This window comes from Cricetulus griseus, chromosome X (genome assembly GCF_003668045.3).
Source record: "Cricetulus griseus strain 17A/GY chromosome X, alternate assembly CriGri-PICRH-1.0, whole genome shotgun sequence".
In the NCBI taxonomy this organism is placed as follows: Eukaryota; Metazoa; Chordata; class Mammalia; order Rodentia; family Cricetidae; genus Cricetulus; species Cricetulus griseus.
The window spans coordinates 84,437,597-84,460,949 of record NC_048604.1 but is presented as its reverse complement, the minus strand read 5'-3'; the positions used below and the strand labels follow the sequence as shown (position 1 = coordinate 84,460,949).

General features: G+C 34.1%; 1 protein-coding gene across 1 annotated transcript in view; it reads left to right on the top strand.

Annotated features, from left to right (window-relative positions):
- The window catches only part of Dmd (dystrophin), a 1,637,847-nt gene that overhangs the window by 191,228 nt on the left and 1,423,266 nt on the right, over nucleotides 1–23,353 (top strand). Inside the window, exon 7 of the mRNA XM_035449892.1 lies at nucleotides 19,819–19,969. Within this exon, the coding sequence (XP_035305783.1) occupies nucleotides 19,819–19,969 (151 nt within the window). The remainder of the gene's footprint in view (nucleotides 1–19,818; nucleotides 19,970–23,353) is intronic.

The window sequence follows — 23,353 nt, the reverse complement described above, 5'->3', positions numbered from 1 at the left end:
TGGCTTGCTGTATATTGCTTTTATTATGTTAAGTTATGTTCCTGTAATCCCTGATATATCCAAGGCCTTTATCATGAAGGGGGTGTCCGATTTTGTTTAAGGCTTTTTCGGCATCAAGTGAGATGATCAATTTTTTTTCCCCTCAGTCTGTTTATATGGTGGTTTACACTGATGGATTTTCGTATGTTGAACCATCCTTGCATCCCTGGGATGAAGCATACTTGATCATGGGGGATGATTTCACTGATGTGTTCTTGGATTCAATTTGCCAGTATTTTATTGAGTAGTTTTTGCATTAATGTTCATGAGGGATATTGGTGTGTAGTTCTTTTTCTTAGTTGTGTCTTTGTGTGGCCTGTTATCAAGGTTATTGAAGCCTCCTAAAAAGACTTTGCCAATGACCCTTCTGCTTCTATTGTGTGGAATACTTTGAGGAGAATTGGTATTAGCTGTTCCTTGAATTTCTGGTAGAATTCTGCACTGAAGCCATCTGGACCTGGGCTTTTTTTGATTGGGAAATTTTGATGACTGTGTCTATTTCAGGGTTTACAGGTCTATTTAAGTTGCTTATCTGTTCTTAATTCAATTTTGGTAAGTTAAATCTATGTAGAAAATTGTCCATTTCCTTTAGATTTTCAAATTTTGAGGTATACAGGTTTTCAAAGTATGACCTGATGATTCTCTGGATTTCCTCTGTGCCTGTTGTTATGTCCCCCTTTTCCTTTCTGATTTTATTAATTTGCATGTTCACTCTCTGCTGTTTGGTAAGTTTGGATAAAGGTATGTCTATTTTGTTGATTTTTCTCGAAGAACTGACTCTTCCATATATTGATTGATTGTGTTGTTCCCCTAGTTTCCACGTGGTACAACTTTTAGTATGACTATATAAAAAAGCAAAGAACATGGTTTTATAGAATATTTTGCATAGTGTTTAAAATGAGAGAATAATATGGAAACACTTGTATCACACAGCATTTTTAGATAATTTCTTGCAATGTTTTGTTTAAGAGTGGGAAGCTGGGAGGGCTAGGGATTGAGGCATTGATATGTTAATTAAGATTGTTTCTAAAATAAAAAATAAATAAAAATGGTAATTCTACAAAAAACAAAATAAATATAGATATATGAACATTTGTTAAAAAATAAGTATGTCTTCCATGTCCCTTTATGTCTTTATTTACAAATATGAACAAACTTTCTTGGTGTGCTTCAATTTCCCTAACTGTTAAAAATCCCAATGATACTCTAATTATCACAAGATGCAAGATATTGCAATGTCCTTATCAACCTTGCTGTATTCTAGAGTAGCTGGCATTCAATAAACAAAGACTGTGAGGGAAATGTCCCATAATACTATATTTGATGATGTTATAAAAGGATGTTCTAGGAAATCATTGAAAGGTTAGACATTTTTGTCCAAGGAAGAATTTCATAGTTGGCCCTCTTTAATTAGAAATTTGAATAAGAAGAGATGAGGTGTTACAGAATTTGAACACTGGAAACAGCTAATGAAGGAGTCCTAAAATAGGGACAGTATGACTCATTGGTGGAATCAAAAGTTTCATGTGATTGGAAAATTTGGTGATAACTTTCAATCACATGTCCACATAGACTAAATACATTTAAATCCTACCCCAAAGCTTATGTAGTGGAGAAACAGGGGAAAACTATGTATTATCAAGGCTATTGAAAAAGAGAGTAGACACTTATTTGTCTGGAACAACGAGCTAATAAAGGGATCTTAGTATCTTAGTCTAGGAAGTAGTTGTAGTCTACTATCTTAGCCATGAACTTACATTATATATAATTTCTTACTTCCATTTTATACTGTTAAATAGTAAGACTTGTTTTTTGTGTGTTTTGTTTGGGTCTTATTATGCCTGATATTTTACACCTTCTATAAGATATATCTAGGAGAACTATTCCACAAACCACCAACAGTCACTGCCAGCATCGAGAAAAAACAAAACTGAAAATGAAGATAACAACTTGCTCTCATGTCTACCTTATCTAAAACTGAATCCACTTTACCAAAAGAATATGCAATCTTCAATGTTTATTTGAACTGGAGAAATATAATTCCTTTCTGTGATACTTAGTTTCCTGATTCATGCAATAATCAAAAAGCCTTCACACACACACACACACACACACACACACACACACACACACACACACACACACATTTAAATGACATTGGTTGTTATATGGTATTAAAAATACTTTTTGAAACAAAATTACAGCAAAGCATAATGAAGAATGATAGTCATGAATAAGAGAACTGACACACATATCTTGATTGCACCATATTACTTTACCTAGTATATAATTTGTATTGTTTTCTCAATCATTTCGTAATTTCTTAATTTCTTCACTTATATTCAAGAAAAATATATTGTAATGTCTTTTGTTGAGTTCTGGGAAAGATGATAAATGTAATTAACATTATATTTGAAAATGTTTATTCAATGAGAATATTGAAAAATATGGTTACAGAGGCATACCAGTCAGTGAATACAAATATTTATCTATGCATTCTTCTTTTATTATTATTATTGTTGTTATTTGATACTTTCCTTAGTGATTATTTACTTCTCCAAATCTCAGCTTTCATGTCCATATATTGACTCTGTGAAAGCCACACAGCAATATTTGGTAAGACATATATGGTCATTACATATTTATTTAATAGTCTGATATTTTTCCAGTACAAATCTGTAACAATACCTTTTGGAATTCAAATGAGGGAGCAACATGTCACTGATTTCAAAATGAAATAAGATACTCCATGCTGACATTCTTGATCTAGAAATCTGTTGAAACATAAGCTAAATGATCTTTGTTTTGTTTGGTTTTTCTACTGTGTAATACCCTGAGGATGATACGAGATGAGAGAAAGGGAGAAGAAAAAAGTCAAAACCTCCAACTGTGAAAGCACAAGAAGACAACTGGCACATGGACAATAGAAGATTTTCACCTCTGTGAATAAAATAATTAATTTTATTGAAAAAATGAAACCTGTAGAGAGCAAAGGAGATTTACTGATATTTCTAGGGGGACTAATAAAGATAAACACAGCAATTTCCTTCAACTTCTGTGATAATTGATGTATAACATGCAGGGGAAGCTAAAACCTTTGTGATAGTTAAAGGAAAATGAAACCAAATCATTTAGGAGGCCATGTGAAGTTATGTCACAGTTCATATCATCAGCAGTAGAGATATGAATAGTATCTTGAATAAACACAAGATATAACATAAAAATCATTATGAATTATCATAAATGCTTTCAATGAAGAGAAAAATATGTCTTTACAAATATTGTTCTCATTATTCCAAATATATTTCTCAATCATGAAATTCAATAACATATGAGATAGTGGATAGATGAAGTGTTATCTTGCAAATTAAATAACTAACATATTGCATATTTAATGAGATTATGCAGACAGTTGTAATTTTTTAATTGAGTTTCCAAGCAATGAACCTTATGACATGTATGATGTCAAACTCCTGGTTTTCATTTTACATCACATTTTGATAAAATACCACTTTTATTATTTCACCTCATAGTGCTGATGTTATGTCCTCTCAGATCTTGGAGTTCCCAGGACCAGAAGAAAATGAATCACCTGAGAACTTGTTGAAAAGTGCAGTTTTCTCTGAGTCTCATTTGTAGAATCAGAATCTGCAATTTAACAAGATCCCAGGTGATTTCAAAACATGCCTGTGAAACACTGATCTAACTTAAATAATTTGAAAAGTATGTCCATACTCCTTTATTGGCATGGTTATAATTTATACCTCTGTCTCCATATTTATATCAATTATGATGGAAAAATATTTTAAGTTCCTTCAAAGTTTAAAAATGCTGTTGCTAATGTTTAATTCAGACCTCAAATATTAATGCCATCTTACATAGTTTATTACTGAAATAGAAAGATTCTGAAAGAGCAATAGGGCTGATTTGATTACCAACAACTTATTGGTTGGATTATAAACAAGTTTCTAACACATTTTCATATCAAATGAGGCCAAGTACTTGTGGCCATGATGTGTTTTTCTAACAATTATGAAAATGGCATAGACTATTGAAACAAAATATGGACATCCTTTATTATACTAATATAAAGTATGCCACTCATAGAATTTTAACTACAAACAATAAATCTGAATCTCTAGAATATATACAAGCTACAGTATAGCATTTTTGGGAGAATGCTTTCATCAGAAGATAAATGACAACACTAATCAGCAAACTAAGTTTAGTCATGCATTCATTTATATAAATGATATACTATATTCCTAGCAGTGACTTAGTTCTGAACAACACAACTATGTCCTATGAATATGAAGCCATATATTGTCAAATGATGCTGACATATGATAAAAAGGAAAAGAAGGTTTGGAGTGTGTTCAGAGAGTAAAACATACTTGTTATTTGAAAACAGAAGACACCTTTCAGATAGAATGTTAGTTATGAATACTAAACAAAGAAATGTGGTGTATGAGCCATGAAAATACTCCCAGTCAATGTAAACAAACAAGGTAAAATGTGCTAAGAAAGAAGTAAATTAGACATAGAGGAGAAAAATGTGTCCATTTGACTTGAGGTAAATTGATTGTAGTGTGATTTATAACTAATACAGATTCAAGGTAAATTAATCTTCTGATCAAGAGGACCAAATCTAGAAGAAGCAAACTATTTGATAAATTAACTCTGAAATGAGCTTTGATATATCTGAACTTAATCTATATCTCATGATCAATTGATATTTAAGTTAAAGTAGTTACCTGCTCAAGAGTTACTTATCATATATCCACTTATGCCAAACATTTTATCAGACCCACCACACTTTCAAAATTATCCAAGCTGAGAAATGACTTCTATTGTTTTATAAGTGAATATGATCTTAGAGTGTCAACAATACTCATTCCCAACAGAGCATCAGTTTCTAAAGAAAACAAAATCTTAATATGATTTTAATGTAGCCTTATCTAATTTCATTCCCTAACAGAAACTCCTTTAAATAGTGCTCTCTATAGAGGGCTATCTCCCTGTGCCACTCATTAGTAATATATGATATAATGGATGTGGAGGACTCAGAAGGAAGAGGATATTCTTATGAAAATAAGAAAGTACCAGAGGCCTCATGTTCTTTTCCCCTCTCCCTTTCTTCCTACCACTCCCCAGTGGTCCCAATTTTCTCAGAACATCTTGTCTCTTTCCCCTTCTCCAGGTGTTGATGCTTGTTTCTCTTAGGGTCCTCCTTGCTTCCTAGCTTCTCTGGGAGTGTGGATTGTAGTCTGGTCATCCTTTGCTCTTTGTCTAATATCTATATATGAGTGAGTACATACCACATTTATCTTTTTGTGACTGGGTTACCTCACTCAGTGTTTTCTTCTATTTCCATCCATTTGCCTGTGGATTTCAAGATTTCATTTTTTTTTTCCCGCTGAGTAAAACTCTGTTGTATAAATGCACTACATTTGCTTTAAACATTCTTCTGTTGAGGGACATCTAGGTTGCTTCCAGGTTCTGGATATTACAGATAATGCTGCTATGAACATAGTTAACATGAGGGATCAGGAAGACTGATGCGAGGAAAGAATAGAAAAAGAGCAAGAAAAGAGATACCTTAATACAGGCAGTCATTATATGTTTAAAGATAAATCTGTCACCAGGGAAATTTCCAGGGATCCACAAGGATGATCTCAAGTAAGAATCTAAGAGATAGTGAAGAGGGTATCCTAAATAACCTTCCTCTATAACGATATTGATGACTACCTTAAATGCCATTCTAAAGCCTTTACCCAGTACATGATGGAAACAGCTAAGCACTGAGCCAAACACCTGGAATCCAATTGTAGTCAGGGAGGGGTGATGAGCAAAGGGGTGAAGACCAGGCTAGAGAAACCCACAGAAACAGCTGACCTGAACAAGTGGGAGCACATGGACCTCAGTCTGACAGCCGGGGCCTAAACCATGCCCCCTGAATGAGGGTGTCAATTGGGATCCCTGGGCAGTCTATGGGACCTCTGGCAGTGGAACTAGTATTTATCCCTAGTGCACAGACTTTGGGAGACCATTCCCTATGGAGGGATACTCTCTCAGCCTAGATACATGGGGGAGGGCCTAGGACAAACTTTTGATGATCCCCCATGGAAGGCCTCATCCTCCCTGGGGAGTGGAAGTGGGGTGAGATGGGGGGTGTTGGGGGAGCATAGGAGGACAGGAGGGAGAGGGAACTGGGATTGATATGGAAAATAAAATTGTTTTTAATTTAAATAAAAAAAGGAAGTACAAAAGGGCAAGAGACACACATTCAGAAATTGACTATGGTAATAAAAGGACAGTAATGGCAGGTGTGGTAGTGGTAATGGTGACAAAATAGGACTAAAAATGATAGTGGGTACCATACAATTTATGGACATCATTTCCATCATGATACTCACCTTGAAGCACATATTCATGGCACATTCATTGTGATTTAATGAATGTTATAAATAATAGGAGAGTAAAAATACTGCTATGCATATGACTTTTCAGTAATAATAGATGCTTATCCATAATTTGATCTATTTATTACTATTATGCAACCAGAAAAGCTGGTCTAAATTTGTACATATTAGTTAGTAATACCGTTATTTTTAAAATTCAATGTTTTTATTCCTATTTTAAAGTTTGCCTGCTTGAATCTAAAATACATCATGTTTTCTGATTTATACACATAAAATATTTTACTTGTTTTACGTATGTGGTCCTTCTTATCATGTCCATATTTCTGAGGCAAAATAATTCTCAAAGTACATTATGGTTCCTGTCATTAATGTTAAATTCTTGCTAAGAAATATTGATCCAAAACTAAAAATTGTAATTTCTACTTTGATGAAGACATCATATAAAATATCTGTTAATGACAACTACTTTGTAAAATCAAGCCATATGACTTAGTTTTATACACACACACACACACACACACACACACACACACACACACACACATATATATATATATATATATATATATATATAATACAGGCAGTAGATATTATGTTGGTAGAGCAGGTTGTGCAGAAAATCAGCTGGGTTTCCTGTCTTCCACTTCCACTTGTTGGCCCAATCATTCAAAAAATTGTTTTCTTATCTGTTAATATGGCAAGTATAATGATATGTATATATAAGATTTATTCCAATAATACTTCCATTGTCAGACATATGCTTTTGTTGTTCTAAATATATTTCAAAGTCAAATAGTATGTAGTTAAACTTACTATTTTATGGATGATGGCATCTATTGTATAAGCAGTTTATAGGAAGATAAGCAAACATGTTTAATAAATAAACTGTCTTCATGTAGTTTATTCATGTTAACTTTTATACCCAACAATGATTTGACTAAACCTTTCCTATATTTGCCATTTGTGGTGATCCAGTGGCTGAAGTATAAATGATACAGGCATCCATACTGAGAATAAGAAATTTATTTGCAGTGCTGGGTGTTTGTAATTGTCCCTGGCTAGAGATACCAGAAATTCAGATTGCAGTGTTCAAGTGTCAGGTTGAAACATTTGTTTGAAAAGTTCTCTAAGATTTCTAATACATATCTTATCATCCTGAATTATTTTAAACTTAATTTACAATAGCTAATCTTTATAATTTAAATAAAAGCTAATTAATGTGAAACATCACAACATTTGATACATTTCCTGTTAGACAATGAAGGGCAAATCTGACAAATGGCTAACATAAGTATATATTTAGCATATGTTGGTATTGTAGAAGCATCTAGTCACATATGACTAAATGTTGAGCTAAAATAGGACTATGCAATCTGCCCATTACAAATATTTTGTTAAGATTTTCAGGCCATAATTTATTAATAATTAAATAAATTTTAAATTTCATTAGTGTGATTTTATTCACTAAATGGCATTCATTTGAAAGTACAGAATGCAACAAAATTCAGTGTCTTTAATTCACACATGTGGCTTGCCTTTAAATCAGAATTGCATAGGTTGTATTTCCATCTTGAATCATGGAATGATGTTTCACCTGTAAGACATGGCAGTTGAACAACACTGGAAGGCCTTTTCTAATGTACATATTCAGAATGTTTTACATTGTTTCAGAGGTTGTATTTCTTTTCCCTAGAATCACATCAGGAAATTCCCACAGAAGCTGCCTTCATAAATGCTCATCCTTCTTTGTAATTTTGATCTCTACTACTCCCAGATATATGAAGCCCAGATATATCAAGATATATCAAATATTATATATATATGCTTATAATTATTATTTTAAAATTTTACTTATAAAATATATCACAAATTGTTATATTTTGTTATGTATTTTAAGTAATTTTATAATGGATATAGACAAATGCTATCAGTATCATGAAAAAAGGCAATGATTGATAAAAGAGGTATCATTTTTATTTATAAGACTTCCCAGAAAATGGAAATTAAAAATTCCTAGACTGCTACACACTTAAGTTCAGGATAGCATCCCTTAAACATATCAGATGACAAATTGAAATAATATATGTGGAAGAACATTGAAATACTAGTTTATGATTGATCTCAATCTAAGCATCTGTCAATGAACCCCTAGGCTGTCCAGTATTGCAGGCTCCAGTATTGTAGCTACATATTCTCAGTCACACTAGCCATATTAAGAGTATTTAGTGGCCCTTTATGGCTAGTGGCTCTCATATTAGGTAGTCAAAATGTAGAACATTCATGACATTTCAGTAAATTCTGTTTAACAATACTGAATTCCTACATTCTACCAGAATTTCTTTTAAGCAATCCTTGTGTCCCCATTAATTATCTTTGGGTTCTTCCATGTGATATTCCCAGAGTAGTATATGAGGCAAGAGAGCTAATTCTGAATCTATTTTTTGGAGTACTGGAGTTCAAACCCAGATTTGTGCTTATACTAGACAAAAACCTCATCACTTAGACACATCCTACACCTGGTGTTTTGTTAAAGCAAGGTCTTGGGGTATATATTAGGTTACACTTGAATTACAAGCCTCCTGCCTCTGCCACATGGATATGGTACTACACGTATTTTCTCACCTGCCTGTAGTAAAATGTTAACAATTAAGACTCTGGATTGCTTCTTAATTCAAAGAATAAATTCAACAATAAGGTAGTTATTTTCAATGTCTGATATAAGGATCAACAACTTTGTATCCTTTGCTTGTTGCTTAGTAGAAATGTGGAATTTCAGGCCTCACCACTTAACTTCTGACTTACAATGTGTACTTTGACATACATTGTTAAGTATACTCTGAGGTTGATTTTGTTCATCTTACATAAAAATATATACTCACATGGACTGATTTTAGAGTACATTAAATCTGAAATTCTATGCTGCCTAGCAAACCTCCAGGTTTTCTAAACTATCCACTTTATTAATTTCATTTAATCATTAATGATTTAATATATAATATTATATATTATATATATGTATTATATTTAATTATTATATACATATGATGCATTTTTCATACAATGTAATATGATACCAGTTTCTTCTCACCCAACTCCTCCAAGGTCCTCTCCTACCCTCCTACCAAGCTAACCCCATATTCTTTTTCCTCTCTTTTTAGAAATTAATCTACCTAATCAGAATTAAAAGTAAGGAAAAGGCACAAAACACAATATACACATAAATCTCTTAAAATCACTAAATTTGAAGCAATAATATGGAAACAAAAGGCCAGTACGACAAAAAATTCTCCCCCCATAAAACAATATAAGACTGTAATTCTACAATAGGACTATTGTGGTTACTCTGTTTTGGCCTACTACTGCTGCATACAGGGTTTAAGTTTAAGTGTTATTAATATACCCAGTCAGAATTCACTGGAGAGAACTATTTTTTTCCTTGGCAAGCAGATGTCAATATTTGAGGCCTCAATTACCTTGATAGGTAAACTCAACACAGACCCAACAATGATAGAAGATTACAGAGCAATATTGCTTATGAGCACATGTATAAAATTCTCAATAAAATACTACAAAATTAATCGAAAAGATTATCCAACATAATCAAGTAGGCTTCAGCCCAGAGATGCAGAGATGTTTCAACATACATAAATTGATAAATATAATCCTCCTTATAAAAAAAACTGAAAGATAAAGTCAAACAACCATATCACTAGAAGCACAAAGGGCTTTGACTATACCCACCATCCCTACATGCTAAAGTCCTTGACAGATTAGGGACATACCTCACCATACCAAAGACATTTTATAGTCTGTAATTAATGATCATAAAAATTGAATGGTATTTGCAGCAATGCAAACTCTCAAATTCTTCACAGGTTTTCAGTATTGTCAGGATCATCTTTTTGCCTTCATAATTCTATAGCAGTTCCAATATCTTCTTAGATATGTATGTTCAATCTTTCTTTGACTTTTACTTTACTTTTAAATGACAATTTGAAAAAGAATGGAAGTAAGGATAATGAAAACTCTTTTCTGTGAGTGATAGATTTTCACTTTCTGAATTTGACAGTTTTTTCAAATTTGTCCCTATCTTTAGAAAGTTACTTGAAAATATAAAAATGTCTCATTGCAATCATGCTTTTAGGTGATCTGCAGTGTAATTGTAATTTCCATGGGCTAAAGATTCACATATCAATAATTTTATATGGTTCAAATTACAAAAATATTTTGCCTATAACAGAGTGAAATAATTCAAGGTCAATTGTGCAGAATTAGGTCACAGTATATATTGGGGTTTTTTTTTGACAAAATGTCACTTCAGGCAAGGACCTTTGCCCTCATTGTATCTTTCTTTTCAATTATCCAGAGTTTGAGAAATTTATAAATAGTTTCTCTAGAACTCACCTTCAAAGTAGCTCAATGATTTTCATTAAGAAAATTTTACCTGTATCCTTTTTATGCAGACTGCAATTTATGAGATGACAACACTGGATACACCAAGAAAAGCTTGTTATATTTCAAGCTCATACCTATAAGTTTTTAAAAATTTATTCTCCTTTCATATATTACATCCCAACTGCAAGTTTCCTTCCATCCTTTCCTCTTAAGTCCCCCCAAACTTCCCTCTACACTTGAAAAGGGCAGCCCTCCCAGGGATATCAACCAAACATGGCATAAGAAGAGAAGACTAGGCACACCCCTCTATATTAAGGCTGAACAAGGCAACTCAGTAGGTGAGTCCCAAAAGAGTCAAATATCCCCTGTTCCCACAGTTAGGAGTCCCACAAAGACAGCAAGCTACACAGTCATAGCATATATACAAAGGACCTAAGTCAGATCCATATAGTATTTGATCCCGTAAAGGCTCTGGTTAGTTGATTTTGTGGGCTATGCTTGTGGTGTGCTTGGATCCTATAATTCTTCCTTGACCTCTTCTGAAGAATTCCAGAAACTCTGCCTAATCCAATATATGAATTTAAGGCAGCATTTTCAGGTGGTGTGTGTATGTAAGTTTAAGAAGTCATACCAAAGATCATGGGACAGCAAATATAAGTCTGAGTGTTGGAGTGATGAAAATTGGATAATGGAATGAGGGGAGTTAGGTATGAAGAAGCAAATTGTAGTGCAGAAGCTGGTAAATTGAGAATTTATAATTGGTATGTAAAAGATAATTAAGATTTAAATTGAAAGATTGTTGCCATATGGGTAGGAAACTTTTGGGTTTCTTAGCATATTTATATATTATCAAGAGTGGTCAGGTCTTAAATTTATGTATGGTATCTAAAGATTTTTAACTACTGGCAAGAATTGGCTTTATTTTCCACTAATTAGGCAAAATCAGATACATAAACTAGTACTGTCAACATCTAGCCCTGACATGTGGTAAAGAAAAAAACAAGCACACAGTTAAAACAAGTGTCTCAGAACACTTTCTATTATGTTACACATTATTCTATATTTTTATGCATGTCTATGATATTTTCTTACCATAACCTTTGCTTGCTTAGCTTCAGATTTATTGTAAGGTTAGTTTCAAGTTTTTGACACATTACATTACTATCTTTGGGTGCTCATTTTTAGGCCATTTATATATTCTTGGCTCTGCAGCTTGGGGTGAATTTAGGGTAAGAATTGAATAGTCCCAGTCCAGCCTCCATCCATGAGACTAGGTAAGCTTGGGCCTGTTTCCAGTCTGGGTCTTCTGCCTTGCTCAGGATACCTGAGACCGGAGGACTGCTCACAGTGACACAGTCCATTTGGTGGGATCCAGCCCACCCAGAGACTTCCAAGACACCAGTATCAGTCCTGCCACCATCCATGGGACTAGGTAGGCTTGGGTCTGTTTCTGGCCTGCTTCCTCTGCCCTGCTTGGGGATATCTGAGGCCTGGGGACTGCTCACAGAGGTGGATCCCATTTGGCAGGAGCTAGCACATCTAGAGACAGCCAAAGCCATTTACCAGTCCCACCTCAATCAACGGTGCTAGGAAGAGGAGAGACATCTGAGTATTGGATAAGTTTGCACTTACCAGAAGGGAACCTTGGTCCAGTACCCACCAGGAAAGGAAGAGATTCCTTCTACACACACTGGAAGAAGCAACGGGAAGAAGACAATTTAAAACACATTCAACAACAGAATCCAAAACAAACAAGAATGAACAATGAATGTTCCTTATTTCCCTCAATATTAATGGTCTTAACAAAGACCTATACAAAGACATGGGCTACCGGAATGGATAAGAAGACAGAATCCATCCTTCTGCTGCATATAAGAAACACTCCTCAACTTCAAAGACAGATGGTACCTAAGATTTAAAGTTTTGGAAAAGGTTTAACAATCAAATGGGCCCAAGAAACAAGCAGGGGAAGCAATCTTAATATCTAACAAAATAGACGTTTAAATTAAAATCAATCAATAGAGATGAAGGAGCATACTTCCTACTCACCACAGGAGAAATTCATCAAGATGAAGTCTCAATTCTGAAAATCTGTGCCCCAAATACAAAGGCATCCTCATTTGAAAATAAAACACTACTAAAACACAAATCACACATAAAACATCAGACACTTCTAGAGGGCAACTTCAACGCCCAGCTCTCACAACTAGACAGAAACACCAGACAGAAACTTAACAAAGAAACTAATAGAAGTTATGGTCCAATTGTGTTTAACAGACATCTATTGAATATTCCATCCAAACACAAAAGAATATACCTTCTTTTCAGCACCACATGGAACCTTCACTTAAAATTGAGCATATACTTGGAAACATAGCAAACCTCAACAGGTACAGAAAAAAGTAAAATAGCCCCCTGTATCTTATCAGACCACCATGCTTAAAAGCTAGAATTAAATAACAACACAAATTGCAGAAAACCTACAAACTCGTGGAAATTGAATAATGCCCAATTGCACTATTCCTGGGTCAAGGAGGAAATTAAAAAAAAAAAAGAAATTAAAGATTTCCTAGAATGAAGACACAACATAACCAAACTTATGGGACACTTTGAAAGCAATGCTAAGGGGAAAGTTCATAGCACTAAGTGCCCACAAGAAGAAACTAGAGAATAGTCACACCAAAGAATTGACAGAACAACTGAAAGCTCTAGAACACAAAGAAGCCAACACACCCTGGAGTAGTAGACACCAGGATATAATCAAATTAAGGTCTGAAATCAATAATGTAGAAACTAGGAAAACAATAAAAAACATTAATATAATGAAGAGTTGGTTCTTCGTGAAAATCAACAAGATAGACAAACCTTTTGCAAACATATCAAACTGCAGAGAGTGAGCATGCAAATTAATAAAATCAGGAATGAAAATGGGGATATAACAAAAGACACTGAGTGAATCCAGAGAAGCATCAGGTCATATTTTGAAAACCTATATTCCTCAAACATGGAAAACTAAAGGAAATGGACAATTTTCTGGATAGTTTTCACTTACCAAAATTAAATCCAGAACAGATAAGCAATTTAAATAAACCTATAGACACTATTGAAATAGAAGTAGTCATCAAAAGTCCCCCTCCCCCCAAAAAAAACAGGCCCAGATGGCTTCTGGGCAGAATTCTACCAGAAATTCAAGCAACAGCTAATACCAATTCTCCTCAAAGTATTCCACATGATAGAACAGAGAAACAAGAAACCCAAGAAACAACCCCCTTTACAATTGCCACAAACAACCAAAAATACCTTGAGATACTGCTAACCAGAAAAGTTAAAGATCTATATCATAAGAATTTAGAGTCTTCAAAGAAAAAAATTAAAGAATATACCAGAAAATGGAAGGATGTCCCATCTCCTTGGATATGTAGGATCAACATAGTAAAAATGGCAATCTTGCCAAAAGCAATCTACAGTTTCAATGCAATCCCCATCAAAATCCCAGCACAATTCTTCACAGATATTAAAAAGCAATGTTCAACTTTATATGGAGAAACAAAAGACCCAGAATAGCCAAAACAACCCTGTACAATAAAGGAACTTCCAGAGGTATCACCATTCCTGACTTCAAGATCTATTATACAGCTATCGTTCTGAAAACATCTTGGTATTGGCACAAAAATAGACAAATAGACCAATGGAATCAAGTTGAAAACCCTGATATTAACCCACACACCTACGAACACCTGATATTTTCAAAGAAGCTGAAATTATAAAAGGGAATAAAGAAAGCATCTTCAACAAGTGGTGCTGGTATAACTGGATGCTGGAATGTAGAAGACTGCCAACAGATCCATGCCTATCTCCATGAACAAAACTTAAGTCCAAATGGATGAAAGACCTCAACATAAATCCAGCCACACTGAACCTATCAGAAGAGAAAGCAGGAAATACCCTTGAATGAATTGGTACAGGAGACTGTATCCTGAATATTATACCAGTAGCACAGACACAGAGATAGACAATTAGTAAATGGGACCTCCTGAAGCTGAGAAGCTTCTGTAAGTCAAAGGACACAGCCAGCAAGACAGAACAGCAGCCCAAAGAATTGGAAAAGATATTCACCCACTCCACATCTGACAGAGGGCTGATCTCCAAAGTTTACAAAGAACTCAAGAAGCTAGTCTCCAAAACACCAAATAATCCAATTAAAAAGTGGGGTACAGAACTAAATAGATAATTCTGTCTCTCTGTTTTTATGTATTTTTTATTTATTTTTATTGTTTCTTTTTTATTAGCAAGAAAATTATTTTACATGTCAATCCCAGGTCCCTTTCTCTCCTCTCCTTCCCTGCCCCCCGAACTAACACCCTACCCATCCCACACAGTTTCTGCTCCCCAGGAAAGGGTGAAGCTTTCCCTTCCATAGGGGGTCTTCAAAAGTCTGTCATATCCTTTGGGATATGGCCTAGGCTAAGCCCCTTGTGTCTAGGGTCAGGGAGTATCCCTCCATGAGGGAGGGGCTCCTAAAGTCCATTTCTATGGTAGCGATAAGTACTGATCTACTACATGAGGTCCCATAGATTTCCAAGGTCTCCTCACGGACACCCACTTTCGGGGGGGGGGTCTGGAACACTTTGCTTCATCAGTCTTCCTTCTCTAGATCTAATGGCTGAAAGACACATTAAGAAAGTGTTAACATCCTTAGCCATCAGGGAAATGTAAATCAAAGCAACTCTGAGTTACTCCTGTCAGAATGGCTAAAATCAAAAACACCAATGACAGTTTGTGCTGGAGAGGAAAGGGGAACACTCCTCCACTGCTGGTAGGAGTGTCAACTTGTACAGCCACTTTGAAAATCAGTATGGGGATTCCTCAGGAAAATGGGAATCAGTCTACCACAAGATCCAGCAATTCCACTCATAGGCATACACCCAAAAGAAGCACATTCATAAAACAAGGACATCTGTTCAACGATGTTCATAGCAGCATTATTTGTATAGCCAGAACCTGGAAGAAACCTAGATGCCCCTCAAACTGAAAAATGGACAGAGAAAATGTGTTACATTTATACAATGGAGTAGTACTCTGTGGAAGAAAAACAAAACAAAACCAAAAAAAAAAAAAAAAAAAAACAATGGAATCTTGAAATCCGCAGGCAAATGGATGGAACTTGAAGAAACCTTTCTGGGAGAGGTAAACCAGTCACAAAAAGACAAACATGGTATGTACTCACTCATATATGGATTTGAGACATAGCGCAAAGGATTACCTGCCCACAATCCACACTGCCAGAGAAGCTAGGAAACAAGAAGTAAGCTAAGAGAGACATACATGGACCCAGAAAGGGAAAGGATCAAAATCTTCTGAGCAAATTGGGAGCATGAGGGGAGGAAAGAGGGAGCTAGGAGAATTAGAAGGGGAAAAGAAGATGGGTGAGGAGGACATGAGGGAGCAGGAAGTTTGAGCTGGGGGAAGAATAGAGGAAAGCAATATAAGGGATAGCATAATACAGGGAGCCATGTAGATTTAAAGAGAAATCAGGCGATAGGGAGATGTCAGTACATCTGCAACGATGACACCAACTAACAGTCTAAGGAACAGAGGAGAGTCAACCTTAAATGCCCTCCCCTAGTAATGAAATTGATGAGTAATTTATACGCCATCCTATAGCCTTCACACAGCAGCTGGTGGAAGTGGAAGCAGACACCCACAGCTAAACACTGAACTGAACTGGAATCCATTTGCACAGAAGGAGGAGTTATGACCAAAGTGGTCAAGACCAGGCTGGCAAAACCCACAGAAACAGCTGACCTGAACAAGGGGGAGCTCTTGGTTCCCAGATTGATAGCTGGGCAACCAGTTGGGACTGATCCAGACCCCTTGAACGTGGGTGTCAGTGAGGAGACTTCGGAAAACTATGGAGCCTTTATTAGTAGATCAGTACTTATCCCTACCATAGGAATAGGCTTTGGGAGTCCATCCCACCTAGAGGGGTCCTCCCTGAGCCTAGACACAAGGGGGTGGGCCTAGGCCCTATCCCAAAGGATATGACAGACTCTTAAGACACCCTATGGAAGGCCTTACCCGCCCTGAAGAGCAGAAAGCGTATGGGATAGGTAGTGTGTTAGTTGGGGTGGAGCAGGGGAAGAGGGGAGGCAGAGGAAACTGTAATTGACATGTAAAATAATCTTGTTTCTAATTTATTTAATAAATGGAGAGAAAAAAGAATTGAATAGTCATATCAAAATAAATCCACATATTTCCCTGTATGTATGCTGTTGCTCTTTTGTGAGTTTCTGTGAGTTGTGTCATAAATTGAAGTTATTTGGAATGTTAGTCTTTAGTTGCTCAAAGAACCATCTTTTTGTTTGATTGTGTCTTTGCATTTTTTGTTTAATTGCTTATATTGTATAGATTTCAGCCTTGATTTTAATTAATTTTTGACACTGCTCCTTTTGGACATTTTTTCTTCCTCTTATTCTAGAGATAGCAGGTTTGATGTTAAGTTGCTAGCCCAAGTTATCTTCATTTTTTATTTATGTTGGCACTTAGTAGTGTGAGCTTTCATCTTAGAACATACTTTCATTATGTTCTGTAAGTTTAGGTATTTGTATTTCATTTTCATTTAATTCTTGAAAACCTTTGATTTCTTTCTTTACCCATAATAATTGTTAATATATCTACTTATCTATTTATATTTAAGCTACTTTTTATTAATTAGTATCACATAGTTTCCTACCAAGTTATGAAACTCAATAAGAGCTTTCTGAATGAACTATATGTCTAAGAATAAAAAAATGAATATATTTAAATGCAATTCTTTCCTAGCTAACAATGATATATTACACTTAAAGCATTTAAGTGTAAGTAATAATCTAAGAGTCTTTTAGTTTGTTCAAATTATGAGATCTTTAATTTAACCTGACAAACTAAAGAGGAAAAACAGAAAATTGAAGGAAAGATACTGCAGACAATTCACATAAAATAGTATGATCTGGTCTGTTCTAAAAATAAGACTACAACAAGAAAGTGAAAGATGTATAATTTATACTTTTTAATATTCAGATGGTTTTTGTTGTTTAAGACATTTAACAAGCAAAGTTCAATTTTCCTAAAATGTCTGTCTCATCTCTGTTTCCCATAAAACAAAAATGTAAATTTTTTCTGATGAATGGGAGTTGATTCTCATAGATTTCAGATTCAATATAACTGGATAAATTCACATTTGAAATGCTAAAGTTCAATAGATTGTATAGTCTAAATTATCTTCAAAACCCAATGATCTGTACATTTTGGGTTTAAATAGAAATTTCTTGTAAATACTACATTAAATCAAAATACTAAATTATTGCCTCAAGTTAGTGTTCAGCATATTATTCTTTTTATAACCACTTTAAACATAGATTTTATAAAGGACATTTATCTTAAATACTTACATTCGAGTTACAAGCTTTTGCTGAATTAACAGTTGAAATTGTGTCAAAATGTATTTTCATCGTCACCATACAGTTGTCTAGGTTTGATCAAGATATTAACTCATGTTACTAAAACTGGAAATGGAAGTAAAAATGTTAGGACCTTGGTTGTAGGGTAAAGTATAGGTAGTGAACTTATGCCTTTGGACAATAAATCCACTACTCAGTCTATTATTTCATATGAATTTGAAGGAAAACATTCATTTATGTGTCTATTTAGGCATAATTAAAATATTAAAATGAGTGGCTCAAAATAACTGATAATTTCACAAATCTATACAGTTGCTATGTCACATGATATAGCTAGGACATTCTATGGACTGTATTCTGGTGGAAGCTCTAGCTTCTGGTAGCATTCTAAACTTTAGTGTCATTCTCAAATGATATTAATTGTTCAGTAGTTTAACCTGATCTCTTGTAGAGTGGAAATTCAAGGTAAAAACTTCCATTCTCTTTCTGCCTAAACTTAGAACTGGTTCTTTATCAATTCTACCATGATATATTGGTTAAAAAATTAAAAATCAAAATAAATATCTTGATTTAAAGCATGACCAAAATTTTATTAGGAGGACATGGTAGAGTTGATCAGTAGGTACTAAATTATAGTTCAGTAGGAGAAACAATTTTTGGTGTGCTATTGTATACCCACATGACTACAGTTTAAAGTAATATGCTATGTATTTAAAATTGTTAGAATAAAGGAATTTGAGAGTTTTGCAATTTAAGACATAAAAAATATATAAGGAGATAAAAATGTTCAATTATAGTTAGACATTGTACAATCTACATATATGTTGAAGCACCATATGCTACCTCATAAATATGCATGATATGCATGTTTATATGTTCCCCAAAAGTTGAAGAAAGAAAATGATTTGTGATATTTACTGTATATACTAAATCATAGGAATATCAACATCATTAACGTGATACACATTAATTTAGCTATTAGAGTTTCTACTCGACTTTAAATTTTTATTAAGTGTTATTATGAACTTATTATTAGTGTGTGTTTGTGTGCATATATGCAGTCATGCATGTGTAGGTGGGTATGAAGCTAAGAGCATATGTTTTGAAGTCAGAGAACAGCCTTATTGAGTAGGTTTTCTCCTTCAAATTTTCAGTGGTTTCTGGAGCCTGAATATGGATCACCATATTTGCAAGTCAAACACCTTTACCCACTGAGCTACAATGATAGCTCCATTTATTTTACTTAGTGTATTAGCATTTAGTTAGCTATGTAATTTTTTTTACAAACTGTGCTATTATATCCACATACATGCATAGGTACATATTACTGAGAGAATGGAATACCTTTAGTGGGGCCAGAGGAAATAATACCATTAGAAGGTTTCCTCCCGCAGTTTTTAATATTAAAAAATACCAAAAATAGGATAGGCTAACAGTTATGTATGTTTTATGTAGATGTATGTATATTAAAATTAAACTTCTTAAGTAGAGGTCATAATAGTTAATATTTATTTATATTTTAGTTTACACAGAGTTCTAATGGATCTCCAGAATCAGAAATTAAAAGAGCTAGATGACTGGCTAACAAAAACAGAAGAGAGAACTAAGAAAATGGAGAGAGAGCCTTTTGGACCTGACCTTGAAGACCTAAAGTGCCAAGTACAACAACATAAGGTTTGTAGACACTAAGCTATTTGACTTCTAGTCTATAAACCCTTTGTGTATGTATATTATATATAAATATGAATATATGTAAAAGTTTTATATGGGATAGGAGGATGGTAATAAATAATATAAAATAAATTTAAGAGTTGAATAAGCCTTGTAAATTTTTCCCACATAAGAAAGACACTGATAAAAAGAGGTGTCATGCAGCATTTGGCTAAGTTTTCACCATCCATATGAGAACCAAACAAGAAGAATCTAAGAGATTCCAAGCCTCTAAACCTCAGAGGAAAATGTTTTGTGTTGTTTATAAGTAACTCTATCTCAATTATTTTTGTTATAGAAACCAAAATAGACTAAAGCATGTATTCTTTATCAAATACAAATAATTAGGAACTTTTATATTTGAAAAATATTCATGCTTATTTCGTAAAGAGAACAATACATAGTGTTTTAAATAATAAGTATGTTTTCCTGTGAGACAGCTTGTTCAGGGATTACCCCAAAGTATACATTGAAACATTATTATTAACACTGAATTTTGTATATATTTACCATCAGATCATAGTGACTTTAAATGGAACAAAGTTGGTTAAAAAGTAAATGTCAGAAGCATTGTTTTCCTATAAGATACAATATTTTACAATATTTTTTAATTGTAAGAGATTTTGTCAAAATTACTTATACATTTAGACTTATACTTTTTCATTGGTGGAAATTTTTTGTTGTTTTTGTTGGCTTCTCCTTACTGTGATTGAAACCCTATGATTTTTGTGCATATCACACAATTTTGTTTCAGAATTCAAGTGTGGCTCATGCAAGCATGGATGAATCAATGTTAAAACTTGTGAGTTTTGTGGTTATAGTAAGAACTTTGCTGTTTCATGAGTGCAGAAATATAGCCAGGAGCCTTTGTAAATAGTCCAAGACCAGAGCCACAGCAGATAGTAAAGAGAAACAAAAGAAACCTAGCTAAACCCAAGTTTTTAGAAACTCATATTTTAATAAGTATATCTCCAATTATTTTTATTTGAAATCACATTTTAGCACTCTATTTTTAAAAATTTATTTTATTTGTGTGTGTGTGTGTGTGTGTGTGTGTGTGTGTGTGTGTGTGTGTGTGTGTGTGTGTGTGCATGTAGGGGAGCTCGTGCATATGAGTGCAGGTGCACACAGAGGAAGCTGTCAGGTCCTTTGGAACTGGAGTTATAGGAGATCCACCACAAGTGGATTCTCCGAATTGCAGTCATATCATCAACAAGAACAGTAAATGTGTTTAGCCACTAAGTAATCACTGGAGTCTGAATGACTTTTCTGGTACTCGAAGATCTGCATTTCTTTTGTCTGTTAATTGGAAAGGGCATATCCGTTCTCTCAACTCATGTCTCCTAGATCTGTATTGTGCCAAAATTCATTCTTTGTTTCCAACAGTTTCTCAGACTAAATATCACACCTCTCTGCAGTTAAAAGATGCTTTACTTTCTGTGAGCCAACATGATTATTTTCCTGTGGAATAAGTTTCAAATTTGACTAACAAGTGGATCTGATCCTTGCTGCAAGGTTTGGGGGTGTAGGCCATAAGTGTCATATCTCTTTGGAATAGGAGTTACAGGCAGTTCTGAGCCTCCTGGCATGGGTGCTTGTATTGGAACTCAAGTCCTTTGCAATAGCATTGATAATACCCCTCCAATACCACCAGGAGAAAATAAAGTATCAACTGTATTACAATTATATGATCCCATGACAATACTTGCTGCAAATAAATTAATTGAACATATGATACAAAATTTAGCTTAACTGATAAATTTCAAACTGTGCCACTGCTGCTCTAGAGATATGTATTCTTCTTAGGGACCCTTTATATTCTTTTCCCTTGGGTCTATACTGGATATTATGTGTAGAGAGTGTGTATTCAAAAATAGTTCCATTTTATCTGAAAGAATTAGTTGGCTCCAGAAGCATCTTAGACAGTTAGATTGGACAGAATGTAAAGTTACTGCATTCTAACCAAGTCTCCTTGTCCTCTGAAGGAAAAATTCTACATGTTACCCAGTATTAAATATTAGATTCTCAAGCAGAATATAGAGCTTCATAGACTCACACATTCCTAGCATATCATGATATCACTTCCCAACTCAACTTTTGCCCCCTACATAGTATCTTTTGATCAGGATCTTCTCTTTTCATAGAGTAACTAACAAACATTTTGTCTTGGGCAGCAAAGTTATAACTGTCATTTACTAAATTTATGTTTTTTTTTCAGAACACGTTGGATCTGTTTTAGTTCCCATATATTTTCTTTGGAAATAAATGATGTTTTGGCATTGTTTCCAGTTAGAATTTTACCATGTTCAATAGTTTTGAAATCTAAATATTTTTTAAGTAACTGAAGTACAAGTCCTGTAGGATATAATATCAAAAGGAAAATACTAGTACTGAATGGCTTGCATGTGTAAATAGAAAAAAAAAAACAGGAAAGGGAGGCTCCAAATATCCTGGGGAAGCATATTGGAATTATGATGGGTATATTTAACCTAAACAAGGGCCTGAACTTGGTGTTTTAAATTTTTTTATTTAGATTATTTTTATTGCTTTTACATATACCATTAGAAATCTTTTATGATAATTAGCTGAAATATTTTACACTTTTCTTTGGAAGATGTAAAGTGAATGGCATGCAAGATATTTGACTAACATTGTCTATAAAATCTGAGTAGATTGTCCATTACTGCAAAATATGCCATTTCCAATGAGCATGAAATGTCTTCATGAAAATAATTTGAAGCAAAAATGTAAAAGGATTATATGCAAGATGACTATACAACATGTTATATCTCAGACATATTCATGTGCAATGCATAAGGAAAATAGAGAAAAATAGTCCCAATGGCTCAGAGTAAAGCTGATTCTTAGTTTTAGTCATTTATATACTTCTTGGGCAGATTTGTACTTATATATTTAAATCACTGGAAAGAAACAGGTTATTTTAAATTTAAAGTGAAAAATGAAATATGTGTTAGACTTCCCTACTTTACATTTTAGGTAATTAGTTCAAATAAATAAGTAGTAGAAATAATCATTGATTCACTTTTTAGATTTATGTTCCTAAAAATTATAAATCAAAGAAAATGAAAAAATCATTTTGACAACAAAGTGAATCATTAACTTCATCTTTCTTCATTGTAAAATTTCCTACCATAAATAATATTTAGAGTATTTAAATGTAGGTCAACAGCCTGAAATTTTTGAACTATTTCTAGTTTGTTGTTGTTGTTTTAAAATTTTCTTCCTGTTATTGAAGGTGTATTTTTCCTCACATAATATACCCTGATTATGGTTTGCCCTCCCTCTACTCCTCCGAGTTCATCCCCGCATCCCCTCCTACCTGGATCC